Here is a 19,183-nt window from a genome sequence, read left to right as displayed (position 1 = left end):
TCCTTTATCCGCCCCCCCGCCAAAAAAAAAATGCTATTCAAAACCACAAAATTGCAACATTGTTTAATTCACATGAATGCAAGCCCATGAATGAGTCATGAGTATATTTCTCTAAAATGATGTCTGAAGATAGCACACAAACAGAATCACCATGGCTGAGTCATCATCCACATGAGCTGAAACGTTGTGAACTCCACAATGAGAAATAATGTGCTATCTGCCCTGGGGTTGACACTGAAGAGCCCCGGTACCTGCAAGCCATCATCAATGCTGGCAAAGCAGGTGTTGATTAGAACTTGTCAGGAATGTGTGAAAGGGACCTGTTGTCACGCACGGCCTCCTGTACATGTTAAAGCTCATTCCAGCTGAAGGATCTGGAGCTTCTCTGTCTCAATGATTACAGGAGACAAATCCCCAGGTCATCCCTCCGCTGAGATCAGTATAACAATGTATCTGTCCCATTTTATCAGTGTGTGTGCAGCTGCCAGTGGTCGCGTAGTCTAATTATCTTGCTTGTTCACGGAGTGAGGTGATCAACGAGGGGATGCATGGAGGAAGGCGAGGGGGAGATAAAAAGACCACATGTAACCATGCCGTGATTCCCCCTGAGCTTCATTACAGTTTATAATCACACTCAAATCTGACAAGATATACCTACTTCAACAAATCTGCTAATTGTCCTTTCCACACAGACCTTGGGCAATAGGGTAAGTGCAGGTTAATTGAACCTTTTGGGAGACTGCCTGTTACCATTTACTGTTGACATCCAGGGCTCTCAATTATATCTCTTTAAAAGAGTTACGAACATTGACATTAAGGGATGACATCATTTCACGAATAAATACCAATCACCATCATCAGTGAATTCAAGGCATTTTTAGACTGTATAAAATATGAAAACTTGTGATGAAGCCAAGTAATCAGCAGTCATCAAGCTTAAGAGTCTTATTACAGAGCATCTTATTAACTGCTCGTTGCCGTTTTCTTTTGCAACCTTCGCTGTCTTTCATGACTCCATTGGAACTGAGGCAGCAGCCTCAAAATATTGTCCCCCTGTAACAGGAAAATATCCTTTTAAAACAGGATCTTATTTTAGAAAGAGGGTTAAGAGTCAACAGGTTGAGGGGCTAACATGTCAGGATTGTCAGACAGCCAGGGTATTTGCAGTCCTTTATATTAAGATGGACAATATAGGCGGCTGCTTCTAGTTCTGCCAAATCCATCTAATTTAATAAACAATAGGCACCATTGTACATAAACGATGCTTACAGGTTACGGTAACTCTTTAGTTTAGGGATCCATTATAACCGGCAAAAGTGTATACTAACTGTATTGCAAAAGCAAAGCAGGCCTGAACATTTGGTGCGACAGACATGTGAAGACAGAGACACAGACAGACAGGCAGACAGACAGACAGACAATATCTGTTATAAGCGATTATAGCAAAATAAAACAAAATAAAAAAACACTGCCAGAAGTGTTTAATAATAGTCTTATTATTTCTAACGATGTTCAAGAATTGTTAATAGCACAATTAATATCGTGTTTACAGATGATTTATAATCACTTGTAATGGTTCCCTAAACTAAAGTGTTTCCCAGGTTTCTACATAGCCGTTGTAGCTGTAGTGTCAGTTCCAGACATTGCACTACTGTGTTTCTCAGTGGTGCTGAGGACAGCTCCCAGGGCAGCTCTCCTGCAACATTGTCAAGGCAGGGAGGCACATTCTACTTCCATCTAATTGTGCAAAACAGCAGCACAAAAAAGGTTTTGTAGTTGTTTTTATTACTATCACAATGTAATTAACAAAACATTTTAACAGGTAGGTCTGTGATGCATATCCCTCAACACAACTGGTAGTACAAAATAAAGGCAGATCAGTGACTTGGGAAAAGTAGAGCGTGGTGACCTTCATCCATTAATGCACATAGAAAAATTAAGGTTTAATATGCATGCAGTTTTTTCCATAACTAGATAGCTAGATAAGCAGTTCTCTAAATATACATCAAACAGATGGGCTGGATAGCCAGACAGACACCCTCTACTTAACCCCAGATTCTGAATAGCAATAACCAGTGGGAAGATTCTTTTTTTTCTGTATATATGAAAAACTCATGGCTACGTGCGGCTACCTCCACTACATACCCAAGTCTTTCCTCACTGCATGGTACTTTCTATGACACAAACATGTCTATGGGTCTGATTCACTAATAAAAGTAGAGACAAGAACCAGGGTTTCTATTTAACCCCCAAGAGAACAACCTTGTGGTGAAACTGATTTTTCCCCCATTGCAAATGCTCTGCATACAGGAACAGGAACTCTGCTTAAAAGATCATTTTTGGCACCGCTAGCAATTCGTTCACAACTGATACAGTACTGTTTTGTAACCTGATAACTCATCATCATAAAACTTAAATTCAAATGGTTTATTCAATCGTTTCAAAATGGACTTGTCATTGCGAGAGTGTCTTGAGGAACACTGATTTTATTCAATCTTTCCAGATCATTGCCTTGTTTTGTATTCTGATTTCCACGAGTACACCTCATCGCTACAAAATGGCACGTAAACAAAAACGGCAAAATGCGCAGCTGTTTCTCTTGCTACAAAAAGTTGGAAATTGTTCGAGAAAAAAAATCACTGACGAATTTGGTGTTTCCTGTTCTAGTGAGTTGCTTCACCATTCTGTTAAATAATTTTGTGCGCGTCTTGAATATTGCTCCTGTACATGTATTCATAATTAATCTGCTGCATTTTTTAACATGCGTAGTGGTGCGGTGTTAATTTAGTTTGACAGTTAGTTTAATGTTAGATTGTCTGTTACTTTAACATACTCTTGCCTATTGCTTTTCTCTTACTTACATATCTCTTACATATGTTGACGCACGACAAGCAATACATATTTATTTATTTACTGTGTCTGGTGGCTCACTCCGTCTTAGAGAACACTTCGGCTAAGAGAACACTTCGCTTGCTTCCCGAGGGGTGTTCTTAGCTGGAGACTACTGTACCAAAAAAACAAATATTTGGGGAAAAATATAGCAAACAGAGATACAGAAAAAGGCAAATACAAATGGATCATTTAATATATTTCTAAAATATGTTCTTCAGTGTGTTCCTGCTCAGTGTCCCCACAATTATTTCAATTTGACACAAAAAAAAAAAATACCTGGGTCAAAAAATGACATTGAAAAACACCACAAACACAGCCCCAGACAAACAACTTCAAAATATTTTGTCTGCTGAAAAAAAGGCAGCTGATCTTTCATAATACACAGTACAGTTTTGCCAACATATGGTCTGAGTTTGCACTAACCCATTTTTATTTTATAAGCTTGTTCCTGAAAATACAAGGCACAAAGCCAACCCCATTAAAATAAGAGAGTGACATTGCAATTGCCGTAGGAGCACAACATTATTGTGTAAGGCCAAGGACTGTAGTTTAAACTAACAATACTGCACAATGTTCCACAGAATGCTAATTCATTATTAAAGGGAAAGCTTCAGTTTTAATGATGCTGATGGCATCTGCGAAGGAATGATTGCAATGTATTAATACAGAACCATTTGTTTATTTTAGGTTCAAGCGCATCCGTACACCCATTCAGAGACAAACATTTTTTTATAGTGAATAAGACATTTTTGTCATGCAAAGGGAATTGAGACACACATTTCATAAGCCCTTAGCTTGGATTTAATGAGGGTACTAATGAAGTATCTGGAGATGCAGATGGTCTGAACTATTGTGTTCTCATGTAACACAGTTACAAGAGGCCAGGGGTCAAAGAACAAGGTGTCTTCAAATATTTAGGCCTGTCAAGAAAAAGTCAACTCGCTTGAACACTACATTCTTCAATCAGTGGACTGAACTCTTTACATTTTCTGTCAAACGCTGGAAAAAAATCTAACCTGTTAATCATATTTTTCAATTTGTAAAAAAATAGAAGTATGTAACGAAGGCTTGCTGTTCCCGACTCAGGGAAACACAAAAAGCATGATTCTGGGCAAGTAATTAGTGTCAAAAACTCTGATTAGGTGACTGACATTTTTATAACCTGTAAACATTTCTATAGGAATCTGTCAATGTCAAAAATGCTGCATTTAAAAAGACAATGAGCAGGGTACTGGGGTGTTCGACTGTGAGCATTGACATGAAGGCCAATGCATGTAATTATACAGTAAATGTAATTATTTACTGTATTCTTTATTCTGCTCTTATTTGAATTTGAGCTTTTTTTATTTTTTACTGATTTTACTGTACTTTATAACTGCTCTTATCTGTATATGTGATATTGTGTAATGTGATATTTTGGTGATACTTTGTATTGTGATATTTTGTAACAACTGGAAGTGGCTCTGGATAAGGGTGTCTGCTAAGAAATAAATAAATACATAATAATAATAATAATAATAATAATAATAATAATAATAATAATAATAATAATAATGCACAGCCACATAATTAAATTATTTATTATTAGCAGCATTATTTAATTGGAACCCCATTTATTCGCATTCAAATTCGGGAACTTTCTACTGTGTTTTGTGCATTAATGCACAATTCACTCTGGAGATAAGCAAGTTTGAGTTACGGATTATAAAACCGATTTTATATATACAAAACACAAAACAAGTAAAATCACTAGCTCTTCAAGCGTTGCCTTTGGACAGTTTAGGGGCCAGCTTGCAGGGTACTTTTGATTGACATCACTTCCAATAGCGTCTGTCTGCTGCTTTTTGCAATTAGGATAGCTGCATTTCTAAGCAGATGGGAGTTAAAATCGGCACTATCAACATTGAGTAAAGCTGCTAAACTAGGCTTATTACTCAGAAAAATAGCGTAACAGTATTTGCAGTTTCTTACTTGAGTTCCCACCCCACACACACAAAAAAAGCACAGCTTGAGTAAGGCATGCTGAATGAGCTTTACCTGAGCTGATTAGGCATCCTGTGATACTCAAGAAAGAGGAAAAGTATAAATAATAGGAAGAAAGAGAACAGACTTCTGTGTTGGCAACAGCTTTTTAATCCTAGCCCCAAGCCATACTGTGCAGTCAGGCAGGCTATTACATGGCAACAATTAGGCGGCCAGAGCAGAACACCTGGTACTCCCTATTCCAGGCCTTCAGTGGCAGCTGACTGTACAATCTCCCTGACAGGTGGTCGTACTTCAATCACATTAGCTAGTCATTTTAGGGTTAATAAAGAGCCAGTCTTTCTTCAACCTGCCCACACAGAAGCCTATTCATTCACTGCAGACATTGTGTTTTTTGCTGGTTCTGAGACAATGTAGCTTACAACTCTGTAAAATGAAGATCTCTGTAGAATGACATAATTCAATTGTGGGTTATACTTATTTATTTATTTCTTGCATTTATATAGCGCTTTTTATACAAAAGTATCACAAAGCACTGTACAGTACATAGCAGAAAAAAGAACAAACCACAATACATTTGTATAGCATGTCACACATACAAGTGCCAGACCATTTAAACAGTATACACATAACAATACAAAAGCAGCAACTTTAAAGTTACATTAAACCCACTAAGATAAGAAAGCCATTTTATAAAAGTGCGTTTTTAGTCTTGACTTGAAAACTGTAATGGTCCCAGCTTAGTATCTAGGCTAATGTTCTGGACTTACATTATATACATCCATCTCTACTAGATCCTTTCTAAGACATACAAAAGAAACTTGGAAGTACCATATATTTCCCCTAATACTGACATGAAAAATGCAATGGCATGATGTGATGACATGTTATGTGTTATTAATGACATAACTTTCAATGTTCATATGTATTTTATCATTTGTCTACAATTTCAAATGATTCATTGAGTAAAGAAAAGATTTGGTGAGAAGTCTCGACAGGCATTCAGTCTCTCTTGTTATTTGGTTTGGGCTCCTTTGGGTTTATCACAGCTTCTAGACAACCTGTCATTCCAGACTCAATCTTCAGTGTGGGCTATGGACCAAGAACCTTTACGTTCCACTCCAGAGTTAAAACACTGAATCAAAATCTACTGCATGCTACTCTGGGGAACAATATTGAAATGAATGGAACGTCAACAGCATTGGGCACCATTGTATAGAACGGTTTAAATGTACAGTATATAGTTAAATAAATAAATCCACATATGTATTTATATATGTTAAGGGTGAAACCCGAGTCTGGCGAGTCTAGTTTTGCCCGGGCCAGTCTAGTTTCGCCAAGGGCTTCCGGGCGAATCCACTAGTTTTTCGTCACTCGCCCGCGTCCAATCGGGTGAATCTAGATTGGCCCAGAACTTGAAAAAGATGACTTGGCAAAACCATTTTTTCAACAGTTTTCACTGAATTCCGGGACTAGCCCAGGTGAGTCTAGTTTCGTCCAAGGCTTCAACATCGATGCTGGGCCAATTTAGTTTTCCCTATGCCAATTATTTGGGCGAGTCTAGTTTTGCATTTCTACACTCTCCCCTGCCAGCTACCAAGTGCGTGCCAGGGGGCCTGCCTCACCTCCACTCCTGACAACAATGTAGCGACGCTGTGCTGGGTTTCCAGCGGCAGTGCTGGAAAGGCAAGAGACACGGGGCTGGTTGTTCAAACCGGCACATTGTACATCAGCTGAATACCTCGTCAGGAAAGTCCATACAGGCTCGTTTTACTTCCCTGTTACTCTCCGTTCCAAACATTACAATTGTGTTCCCACTCCTGCACGAACAAAACCATAAACAAAGGACAGACAAACAGACACAAAACCCCAGGATGGCCATCCCATTTACAAGCCATGTGGGCTATTTATATGCAGGTGCATAATACTACCAAGAATTCAATTTGTCAAGGCATTACAAGGGGACTGAGTGGAGAAGCTGCTAAAAAGTGATAAATCAATTACAAAGTGCTAGTCAATAATATATAAAAGAAACATGCACTAATCAAATCAAAGTTTACAATTATAAAAATAAAACATTCAAGTGACAAACAAATACATGAAATATAACAGGGGGCATTACTGACCCTGTTACAATCTTAACTTAATTTTAATGAAGATGAAACAAAAGAAGATTTGAACATGAACAATTGACATACTATTTCTCTGTCTTTTGTGTGTGTGTGTGTGGTGAGTTTTCCTGCGCTATGAAGGAGCGTGACTTTTTGGAAGAGAGAGTTAATAAAAAAGTGGTTTTATTAGTCCTGCCTTTTCAGCACTGCCACTGGAAACCCTGCACAGCGTGGCTACATTGTTATCAGAAGTGGAGGTGAGGCAGGTAACCTGACATGCACTTGGAAGCTGGCAGGGGAGAGTGTAGAAATGCAAAACTAGACTAGCCCAAATAATTGGCATAGGCAAAACTAGATTGACCCAGCATCAATGTTGAAGCTTTGGTCGAAACTAGACCAAATTAATGGTACGGGCGAACCAGATTCACCCAGCATAGATTTTGAAGCGTTGGACAAAACTACACTCGCCTGGGCTAGTCCTGAAATTCAGTGAAAACTGCTGAAAAAATGGGTTTTTCCTAGTCATCTTTTTAAAGTTCTGGGCCAATCTAGATTTCCACGATTGTATGTGGGGAGTGCCAAAAAAAAGTGGTAACTTCGGGATTTGCCCAGAAGCCCTTGGTGAAACTAGACTAGCCCGGGCAAAACTAGACTCACCAGACCACCGGGTTTAGCCCTTAACATATCATTTACAGACTTACAAATAAAAAAAAAAATGGGGTGGAGTGGTATTCTCACATATGAAAGCCATTTTTTCCACCTCACTGTCCCCACTGACATCAATTAGGATCTAGAAACCTGCTGCATCCCAAAGTAGCCACATCTGGAATTTTATTTCTGACCCCTTAGACATTAAAGTGTGGCAGCAGCAGTGTGGCGTAGTGGTTAGGGCTCTGGACTCTTGACCAGAGGGTCGTGGGTTCAATCCCTGGTGGGGGGCACTGCTGCTGTACTCTTGAGCAAGGTACTTTACCTCGATTGCTCCAGTAAAAACCCAACTGTATAAATGGGTAATTGTACGTAAAAATAATGTGTAAAAAATAATGTAATTGTATGTAAAAATAATGTGATATCTTGTAACAATTGTAAGTCGCTCTGGATAAGGGCGTCTGCTAAGAAATAAATAATAATAATAATAATAAAGAGTGACCAGGTTTGCACAATGGTTACATATTTGAAGTATTTATTTAAACATGAAAATAGGTTAGCAAAGATATTTTAAGGAAAGTAACAGAAAAATGCCTCTTGTTGGAGATGGCACACAATTCACCACAACATTCACCTAGTGAAGTGGGTATAAATATATTGATTTATTTTAACGGTTTCCCATTATTAAGTATTCACTGTCATGTTAGTGCAGGCAGCTGTGAGCAAAAAAGTGAATTGACAGAAGCTGTAATTCAACGTAAAATTTCAGATTTAGAATATATTTAGCCAGACTACAAGTGGCTACTTTGTGTAGGACATTGAGAATTTATACAATCTGACGTATGTTAGAAAACTTGATGCAATATTTTCAGTAAAAGAACAAAAGTTGTTTCACAAAAGCAAGGTCTGTGAAGTTAGAACGTTGCTCAGCCATCCTAAAACACTGACATTTTGACACACAATCACATACTAGTTATTATGTAATATTATTAACTCAAGTGGGTTTTTTTTTTTTTTTTGGGGGGGGGGGGGGTTTGAAAAGGATCACTTCTATCCAAAGTAATCTTATCCCATCTTGGAGAAGCTTTGACTACAAAGCTGTCACAAGGCACCTATGCATGGCAGACCCTCTTCTACAGCTAAAACAACAGGCAGCACTTCTGAATCCAAAAAGGGAAAATCAGCATTACCACATCAAAGGGTGCATCGGTAAAGAAGTGGGGAAAACAGCACGATGCACACTTTTATCTTTGTTCACAATCTAGCATCGGCTGCCCTGAATTCCATTTTTAACAAACATGCTAATGCCTGCTGCAAGGACATCCTTTACACCAGAACAAAAAGAGAAGGAGAGAGAAAAGCTAGCACAGCCTTTGCACAGTTTAAAGTGGAATGGATGTGTAACTAATACATAATTAACTAATTCTGTTTTAAAATAACACCAACATAGACAATCTAACATTGGACCTGCTGGAACAAATACTTAAACAAACATTACCTACGTCACATTCATACAGGTGAAAACAGCAGAGCACCCCATAATATCTGGATACCAGCCAACAGAAATGAACCATTGTTTCATCTTTGAAACAATGGTTAATTTCTGTTGGCTGGTATCCAGAAATGATCATTACAGTAAAACAAAAGGAGCTGCAGAGGGTTTCTCCAAATGTTGCCCACATTTACACCCTGGGTTAGAGAGGTGGGTTGCGATGCAGATTCTTATATAAAGAGATTTCTCTTCATGTCTTGCATCTAATAAAAGCCATGGTAAGGATACAGTCCTCATATCAACCAGTAAAATGTTATCTTCAAACCGGAGTATAGTGTAGCGTCATGTTTTCTAATGAGGTGACGTGAAACAGTGAAGTCACATAGCTGAAACCACCAGCCTTTCAGTGTTTCCTGTTTCCTGTAGAGAAACCTTCTGGAGTGATTCTGAAGGGAGACTAACATTGACACACTCAATGGGAAGACATGCAGAAATCCTAGAATACTACATTCCTTTGAGAGTCTAACAGTGTACAACAATGCATATGTTATGAACTTGCACATAAGATATATGTATTAAAACAAACAAACAAAAAATGAACACGGTTTGTGTGTCTTTGCATATACAGCTCTGGGTGGCTTGCCTTCCAGGTTACATGCATTCAACGGGTCTTCTGATTTGCTCGAGGGCTTGTACTGATGTGAAACGATATAGTGCTGGTACTCGACACCCCCATTCCCTACAATACCCCCTTGGTATTGATGATTAAGAAGCTACTGCTTTGACTACCAAAATAATTCGATTTAAAGCATGCTTAAAGTGGTAAGCACTAAGTACAGCATGCAGGGTCGACTAATTAACACAGCTGCGGTGCCCTGACAAAGAAAACAAGAACCAATCAATGTGAAATATGGCGGCATGGAGATCCATTTAAAAAAACTTGAGTACACTAACGGCTTTATGTAATGCAAAGGACTTATGAAGAAAAATTCAATAATTAAATAGTACTTAAAAGAAACAGATGAGATGGCTAGCTGGACAGTAATTCTGTAAAGCACGAGCAGAAGTTCACACACCGAGGAGGCTCCATGAAACAAGGGGCAGCACATCAATCTCAATCAGTAAACGTATTTGTATTATTATTATTTTTAAGGGGAGGCGAGTCTTAATGGCGACGTGAAAATCGGATAGCATGAAAACCAAAAAGTGCTGCTAAATGAAATCATGTCGATGATGGTTTACAAAGCAAGGAACTAATGCTCAGCACTAGATCTCTAACAAAGGACAAATGAAAGTGGAATTGTAACTACTCCCTGAACAGAACTTTTTCCAGAGTAAATCAAACTCAGGTAATGTACATTGAATTTAAGAGCAGAGCTAAGAAAATTGTTAATTTATGTACAGTAAGAAGACAATAAAAAAAATGATAAAAAAAAGCATAATAGAAGGCAGGACATTGACAGAAAGCAGAATCTTCAGTCCTTCACTTACAACAAGTTTGGTATTGAACTCCCAAAATATCAGCCAGTACCAATTTAATATGATATAATTTGCTGTCAAAGAGGTGCTATTTTTAAGGACATCAGTGATTAACCATTTTTCCAAATTAAGACATTCAGCGTATTTCACTTGGAAGTATAGAAGCCAAAGGTCAGGCACTTGACGTTATGGGTTTAGATCACGTAATAACACCAACCTCCAAGAAAATTGGATAATTAATACTACTGCAAGTCGTTTTGTTTTCAATTCATATGCCAAGGTATATTAATACGAGTATAATACCGTTCTTTATGGCATGTCCATTGCCCCACATGTCTATCTTACAATGAATAGAAGGATATCCCATGCAAGTCGACAAAGGCTCAAATCACATCAATTATAAAGGACATGAATTACTGGTGAATAAACCATTCAGTAGATTTACACTTCAAGACTGATACAGTATTTCTTTTCTTTTTTTACAATGTAAGCATGATAAATGATGCAATATCCAGGGTATTAAAGTATTCTATGACCCCCCCACGTATCAATTGGAAGTGACACTGTGAAAGCAAGACATTTCCAATTATCATCCCTCTGAGAAGTACACATGTTCTTTTCAATGCTCATTTATCTTTATATCTATAACAGATCCAATTCATATCTCACACGCATGGACATTTTATTAACTTCCATGTGTTATCAAGCATTAAAGTGTGATTAAATTACATAATGTCAAATCAAATCAATAACTGTAGTAAATACTGGAATCTGATGAAAAAACACTAAAACAAAGGGCTAAAAAATGAATTAAAAACAGCCACTTTTAGACTCCATGTCATTAGTAACATGGATCCCAATGCTTTTTTCATAGTATACACAACATGTTCCAATTGCTTTTATTAAGTGTGCAAGTTGGCTTACAAAGAGGCAGAACAGACCTTTCATGTGGTGAAAAGCACACTGCAAACATCACAGCTTCTTTATTTCATTGCATCCCTTTGTTTCTGCTAACGTCTGTTTACCAGTCATCTACCTGTATTTAAGGGGCTATGAAACCAGAGACTATAGCTCCGGGGTTTAAAAGTGAGTGTTTGGAGGCAGGCTTTTGTTCGAAAAAAAAAGAGTAATGCTATGAGTCATTTTGCATTAGTGCGGGTGAAAGAATACTTTTACATGTTGTATGAAGCTAGACGCCATATGCCATAAGAGGACCCTATTACTTGATTCAGTGCCATTGCTGACAGGCAGACACGTGGCTATCCCCAGTGGATGGGCTGTCTCCTTTCGAGGGCGAGTGCAGGAACCCAGTGATCTGAACACATCAGACATTGTAACGAGCAGCAGGAACAGCTGGTCAGCCAGCAAGGTGCACCAGTGGCCCAGCGCTAGAATGATAATGGGATTAGGTTAAAACATTCAGTGAAGAAACTGGGATCACAGGGCTGCCCCCCTCACTTGGGCATCTGAAGGACTGTAGGCATGTAAATCAGCTCCCATTGTCTGTCAGGGAGGGTTTAGAAAACTATGTAAATGCAAAATCGAGGTGAAGAAGCGTGCTTCCTTTGAAAAGAAAGAAGCAGCAGCAGCAAGTGACAGATATTATGATCAGGAGGCACAGTCAGGCTTTCAAGTTTATCTGAAAAAACAATCAACAGCCCATCAAGATCATCTGAAAAAGAAGTTCAGTTTTTTGGAGAATTATTGCTTACCAAAAGGAAAGCACCATTAAGACATTAGACAATTAACATTTTAATGTATTTATTAAAAACAAATATTACAACCTTTAAATATCAATTAGCTATGAATAACTGGTGCAGCTCCCCTTGTACCACTATTGCCAACGCAGCTCTGAGTTCTACTGATTGTTCTTATGCTCTAACCCCGCCACGGCTGGAAACACAACAGATTGCTCAGATTGGGGACTGTTTACTGCCAGAAGTGTTTTAGGTTACTGGATAGCATGCTTGCTTGCTTTGGTAGCATTCTAAGGTCCATTTTGATAAAGCAATTTAAATATTGGCATTCTCTTATTTGTGCAATAAGAATTATTCTTTATTTATTTTTTTTAAACAAATTGTACAGCGAAGGCCTAAAGTTTTGCATCACCCTATAGAATTAACATAAGTCGAATAAAACTTGCTGAATAATGTTATGTGAACATATTGAATTACATACCGCTTTGTAGTTTTCCATATACTTAAGGAACATTTTTTTAAAAAATGTGACATTTCAAAATCTAACGTAAAATACCATACTACTATTATGGCTTCCGGTTGACTTTTTGTGATATCATTGTGTAGTTTCTTTGATTACATGATGTTAAATAAAATATCTAAATTATGTTCCTATGGTCTTGTTGTTTTTAATTATGTCTCAATCCTAAAATTCTAGGTGATGCTAAACTTTTGGCCACAGCTATAGTCCACATTTGAGCTAACGTTCTTTGTCATTAATTTCAACGACAATGTGATATAAAATGTCTGTTTTTCCAGGTACCTGTTCTATCTGGCCATTTAGTCCAGCTGCAATCAGATCATGTGATCTTTAGCGCATGAAGTTAATAGATATCAGGATGCCACAGTACTTCTTTATTTTATCTGTCGCGTTGTACTTCAGTAAATCTAACTGTAGATATAGCTTGTTGTAATATAGTAGGATTTTTGCACTTACTGTAAACTACATTGTATTTAAATATGAAGCTTGCATTGTAACCTTGTAAGTTGCCTAGGATAAAGGCGTCTGACAAATAAATAAATAAAAAAAAAAACTACCAAATGAAAGTGATAAAAAAAACAAAGCAATCAGATTTTATCACAATGAAAAGGAAACATATTTCCTTACTCGTGAATGTCATTGTTTCTTGGTGATTCCAAATGTAAAATCTACAAAATCAACAGAATAACAACCTCAGCTGGCAGCTGTCTCCCATGCCTACGAGGAAGCATGTTCCTATTGAAGAGTGACACACACTTCTGAGAGGAGGAAGTGAACTGTCAAGAGAAACAGCCACCTTCACCATCCCATGCAATGTACCTAGAAGCTTTGCCCTGCATGACTTATTACAGGCTGGAACAGATTATAGCTATTGATTGCTGTCTGGAGATGGATCTCGGTGTGGGAAGAGAGGTAAGAAGCGAGGACAGCTAGTGAACTATCCATTCTGTCCAGCAGGGAAGCTGCACTTCAAAATGAAGGTCAGCACTCTCTTATCCCACCTATTAGAGCTGCCGGAACATTCACTCCAGAGTCGCTGTGACGAGACCAGACTTTTCCGTCTCAATCTTCGACCTCTCCTGTGATAGTTGGTTACTGTGACTGACAGGTAAGCTGAATGTGACAAGTTCAATCTTGTGTTCTCCTTCAGGGACTGACTGCAAAAACCCTCCCAGTCAGAAATGATCACATCAAACCACAACTGGAAGCTGCAATATCACACGGCGAGAAGGGTAGACACTCAGATTGGCAAAGTTATGCACTCTCGTTTCTGGGAATATCATTTAAGTAGTTATCGTTTTGTGCAGTTAAATTCGAGGCTCTACTTACAAATTCAAAGATAAAAGACAATTATACAAAGGGAAGTCAATAGAGACCAATTACAAATTAATTTAGAATAGGGCTTTATGATTCAAGACTATACAATAAGAAAACAATTAATTTGAACTGAACAGTGCCTTTGTATTCTACAGTATCAACAACCATAATTAGGAATTCCTGAAATATATAAACAACAAGTAGAACACAGTCTCCAGTTACTTTCTGTGTAAAGTGCTAAAAGCAAACGCTGAAAGGTGTGCTAACCAGGGTTTAATTAGCACTAGCAATATAATAGTTGGCCCCACTTTGTATATATACACACATACAAAATAAAAAAAATCAGCAAAAGATCTTCAACACAAGAAAGGGGGAACAATGACAATGCTACTATAAGATATTTATTTGAATGTCCTTTAACTGCTAAATTATCTTTAGAGAATGAAGTATCCTATGTATCCTTCCATTTAGATTTGGCCTGTAAATTACCCTCTTGGGATATCATTGTATATTATACTTAAGAAGTTATTTTAATTGCGTAAAAAAAAAAAAAAAAGAAAGAAAAAAAAACCTTCAAATACTATCATCTTGATTTAAAAATCGGTTTTGGGCCCCCGACTTCTCTTTAAGGCTTAAAATATTGTATTCCACGGTTGCCTGAATAATTACAGTTCATGTTTATGTGCAGACACAGCTACCCACACAAATACCTGCATCTTATAAACATGTGTATCTGCATGCCCATGTACATCTTAAGATGTTAAAAACAATCAGAGCACTGCTTGTGTCTTCTGAAAGTAAGCCCTGCCTGCACACTAGACTGAAAACTTCAGCTCTGCAGAATGGGCAGCACCCAGTGACACATCTATACCTTGGCATTGAGGACTGAAGGTTAAAGCTCTGCAATCAATCCTTTCTAACCATTTTCTCGGCTTCAAAAGGAAACACATTTCCCCCAAATCATCATGCTTGGATGAAAGTGCATGATAAATAGCACTTAGTAAACTGGGGCAGCATGTGTCTTTATTTGTGTCTGCTCAGGGACTTGTGGAAAGATTTTGCTCATGCTATCACCACTCAACCAGCTACATGGCAATTTACATTTTCATGCATGACCGAGGAAGCATCCACAACATGACATTTCATAAGTGAAGTCTAATGAGATCAGATAAATATGAAACACAACAGCTGTTTTATGTGATTAATAATTTATGCCACATGATGCATAGTTTCAAAAGCACTGCAATTTACTGTCTACTGGGGTAAAAGCCATTCTGTGTAATTTACATGCTATAATGGCACAAAAATACCATTGTTTTACAATTAAGTCTTTAGTTAACACTGATGAGTCTATTGCATTTATGTGTTTGAGATACATTTTGAATACTAAATGCACCAGGAAATAGGTGCTTGCTGTATACAGTATGTCAAATTAGAATCTAATTAACAGTGATGATTGCGTAAAAACAAAACACCTTTCTTGGGAACAATGAACACAATACAGTCAAGTCTGTACTGCATTGGCTGCATGCTGTGTATCACACACATTGATGGAAAACAATGTCACAGTCTTAAAAGCAAGATTAATGTAATCAAACCAAATAAGTACTATATCATTGCACTAACTATTTCAACTGCTGAAAAACTCATTTTTAATTGTTGGGGTTATATACACAGGGCAGTTCCTTTGTCCAAAAAAATGCATTAAAGGCTGAACGTGTTAAAAAAAAATTACAATGTCATTTCTAACAAAGTTTCTTTATACAGGCTTATATAAAACAAAAACACACACAAAAAACCAAGCATGTGTACAATGCTAACGCAATGCCTTAAATACGACTATTAAATCATGCACATTTGTTCCCAAGCAAAAATCTATAAGCGAGCTCATGCTATGTTTTCCATTGTGATTTTGATCTGGTGTAATGCAGCACGATGGCAATGCCCAGCCTGTCTCAGCATGCAACAGCTTCCACACTTCATCAGAAGCAGTCCACTGTGAATTACACCAGAAAGCACGATGGCAATGCCCAGCCTGTCTCAGCATGCAACAGCTTCCACACTCCATCAGAAGCAGTCCACTGTGAATTACACCAGCCTGCTTCGGAGAAAGCATGATGTCACCTCAGTGCTGAAGCAGACTAGGGGACTCGGGTGACCCCCTATCAAGTGATAAATCTTTTGGGTTTGGGGTGACAGCTTGCAGCCTGCCAAGTACAAGTGTAGTACAGTGCCAGAGAATGAAACCTCACTGGCATCCTCACACTACACACAGAATATACATGAATTGAAAATACTAGTCATAAACCTTTCATGTTTAGCATGCTACAAGACATTTTTAATAATACATCTATAAATATTCAGTAATTTGTAAAAAATGGTATATACTATAAATCCTCCATGGGCACTTGCTCTAATCAAAATGTTTTTAAGTAAGTACAATGTAAGAAGATTTTGCTGCACATTCTTAAAGAATACAGAAGAGGTTTTTCGAGTGTGCGACCAGTCCCATCTCCACAAATATCAGTAATCAAGCGAGGTATGCATGGTTGGTTTACCATTGCTAAGAACTGTTGAATGTCTTTGTAGAGACATTCTTTAATATACAAAACACCTTATATTGGTCAGCACCTTTTTTATAAAAAGCTTTGATGTGCACCAATGCCTTTACGATTGTATAAATATAGAACAGTTTAAAGAATGTGAAATCAAACTAAGTAGAACAGTCGTGTATCAGTATATACGGCACAATCACGCGATAGATCATTAATATTCAAACAAGTGAAACAATGACAAATATTCTCTTGCAGTGTACTTTATTTAAATATGTATGTATAACAAGGGCTCATCTTTATTATATCTACTGTAAAAACAGGATCCCCCCTACTTACAGCAATGAGTTTTGTAATCTTGCTAAAAAGAGTAGAGTGCACAACCTAGGTTCTACAGTGAGCAACCAAGCTTCAGGTCACCATAGCAACAAAACCCCAGCGAATGTCTTCCAATCAGCCTGAATATTCAGTGTTAGGTGGCTTTGTGGCTGATCAGATTTCTTCCACAATCCTTCCTTCGTAGTTCTACATAATTGAGATGCAAATGAATCTCCATCACCAATTACTCTCTCCTTAAAGCAACTGACAAGTACAGCTGTAATCAGAGTTTATACTGTTCCTTTCTAAAGACTGAAGCTTTGTTTTATGATGTTCTGGGTTTACTGATTTATCTTGGGGAGTGAGGCACTCTCCTTATTCCTTGCTATTACATGCTGTTCACATCTAAGCAAATCTAATTTTAAACCGCAAAAAACGAATTCTAGGTATTAAATCAAATACCGAAAAAGGTAGAAAACAAAACTATGGACCTTAAATCATAAGCAATTGGCACTGATTAAAACGGACCAATGTAATTATTCAATAACGGGAACAGCAGCATTTGTTTTTCCAAACATACTTTGTTTGTAACCCCCTTTTTAAAAATGATTTTACTGACATTTAAAAAAAAAAAAAAAAAAAAAAAGTTACTGTACTATTACCAAGTAACCTAACCCCCCCCCCCCCATCCCTGAAGGACAGCGCTTTCATGCCAACATGTTATATAGTGTACAGTGTATATAGAGTATTTAGAAAGCTCAGTCCAAGATTGAGACACAGTGTTCAAGCGCTCTGTGCAGCTTACTGGATAGTGTTTCTACTTATTTAGTGTTTGTACAAAGGACATGTAAGAAACCTTGGAAACTTACCTTGGATGCATATTGTTAAGGTTTTCATTTCCGCCATTAGAAGCAATTCTCTTACATGTGAAAGGATACAAGCTCTGGTAGAGTGTTAGGCGAGACTTCACGACTCGGCAGGCATTAATGCATGTGGCTCGCACTAAACTTGGCAGCAGAGTTGCTGTTACGATGGCTCCATCAAACAGAGGACCAAAGAAAGGGACCTGCTCAATAAAGAGAGACAAAAAACATGGATATATTTTATTATAGAAAATATGCAGTAACAATGTTACTAATGGACTGACAGTCCCAGCGTACTATGTTTCTGCCATTAATAATTGTCATTGTTCTCACTCCACTGTGTCATCAGCAAATCAATGTACCTTAACATATAAACATACAGTATATTTGTTGGCACAAGAAACTAATATGATGAAAGACAAAGAACTTGGCATCATTATTATTATTATTATTATTATTATTATTATTATTATTATAACAACAATAATAATAATAATAATAATTAGTATTATAATGTATTATTTGGCAGAAGCCTTTATCCAAGGCGATTTAAAGTGTTACCGGGCAATACAAGGTTACAATGCAAAACAATATTTAAATACAGTCTAGTTTACAGTAAGTGCAATGCTACTACTAAAATACAAGATAAGATTAGTACAAGATAAGATAGTACAAGATAAGATGCAACAGTTAGGACTTCAGTCTCTCTTCACTGTCTACAAACAACACATCATATAGAGCAGTATCTGAGCTGATAAGAAACAAAGGCTGCGGGAGGCACACATGCAAATAAAACAATTGAAAAGAGACTGGCATTGTAAGAATACATTTAAAAAAAAACAACATTATTACTATATTTGTTTTTGTTCATTGACTTTATAATACAGTTAACATTATAATACAGTCAACATTTCAACTTATAACATTATAAACTCATATTAAAATGTGAAAATTATTTTTCTAATTATAAATTAGAAACTGAAGTTCTTCACAAAATATTAAATCCTTAGTAAGATGAATGTGAAAGCATGCAGTCTGTATTTTTAAAAAAATGAAAAATTCTTTAACAGTGTTATTTTTTTAAAAGTAGAGGCTTTCTTCTATATTGTATTAATTAATAAAAACGAATGCACGGCATTTTAAATCCTTAGGTGAAGATGCAAATACACACATAGGGGGTGAAATGTCTTTTTTGTTTGTAGGTTTCATATTTTGAGGGGTGAACTAATATTCTAACATTTTACATGCACAGTTAAACACAGTTAAATAAATCAATTTGACACGGGACAAATGATACACAAATAATAATTG

At 37.3% G+C, this 19,183-nt stretch overlaps 1 protein-coding gene across 3 annotated transcripts in view; it reads right to left on the bottom strand.

Annotated features, from left to right (window-relative positions):
* LOC117402736 (ral GTPase-activating protein subunit alpha-2-like) overlaps positions 1 to 19,183 on the bottom strand; it is a 179,479-nt gene that overhangs the window by 26,112 nt on the left and 134,184 nt on the right. For all 3 annotated transcript variants that reach the window (XM_034004162.3, XM_034004163.3, XM_034004164.3), the window contains one exon: positions 17,948 to 18,075. In XM_034004162.3, the coding sequence (XP_033860053.3) occupies positions 17,948 to 18,075 (128 nt within the window). The remainder of the gene's footprint in view (positions 1 to 17,947; positions 18,076 to 19,183) is intronic.

This window comes from Acipenser ruthenus, chromosome 5 (genome assembly GCF_902713425.1).
Source record: "Acipenser ruthenus chromosome 5, fAciRut3.2 maternal haplotype, whole genome shotgun sequence".
In the NCBI taxonomy this organism is placed as follows: domain Eukaryota; kingdom Metazoa; phylum Chordata; class Actinopteri; order Acipenseriformes; family Acipenseridae; genus Acipenser; species Acipenser ruthenus.
The sequence above is the reverse complement of the archived record's forward strand: the minus strand, read 5'-3'. Positions and strand labels throughout refer to the sequence as shown.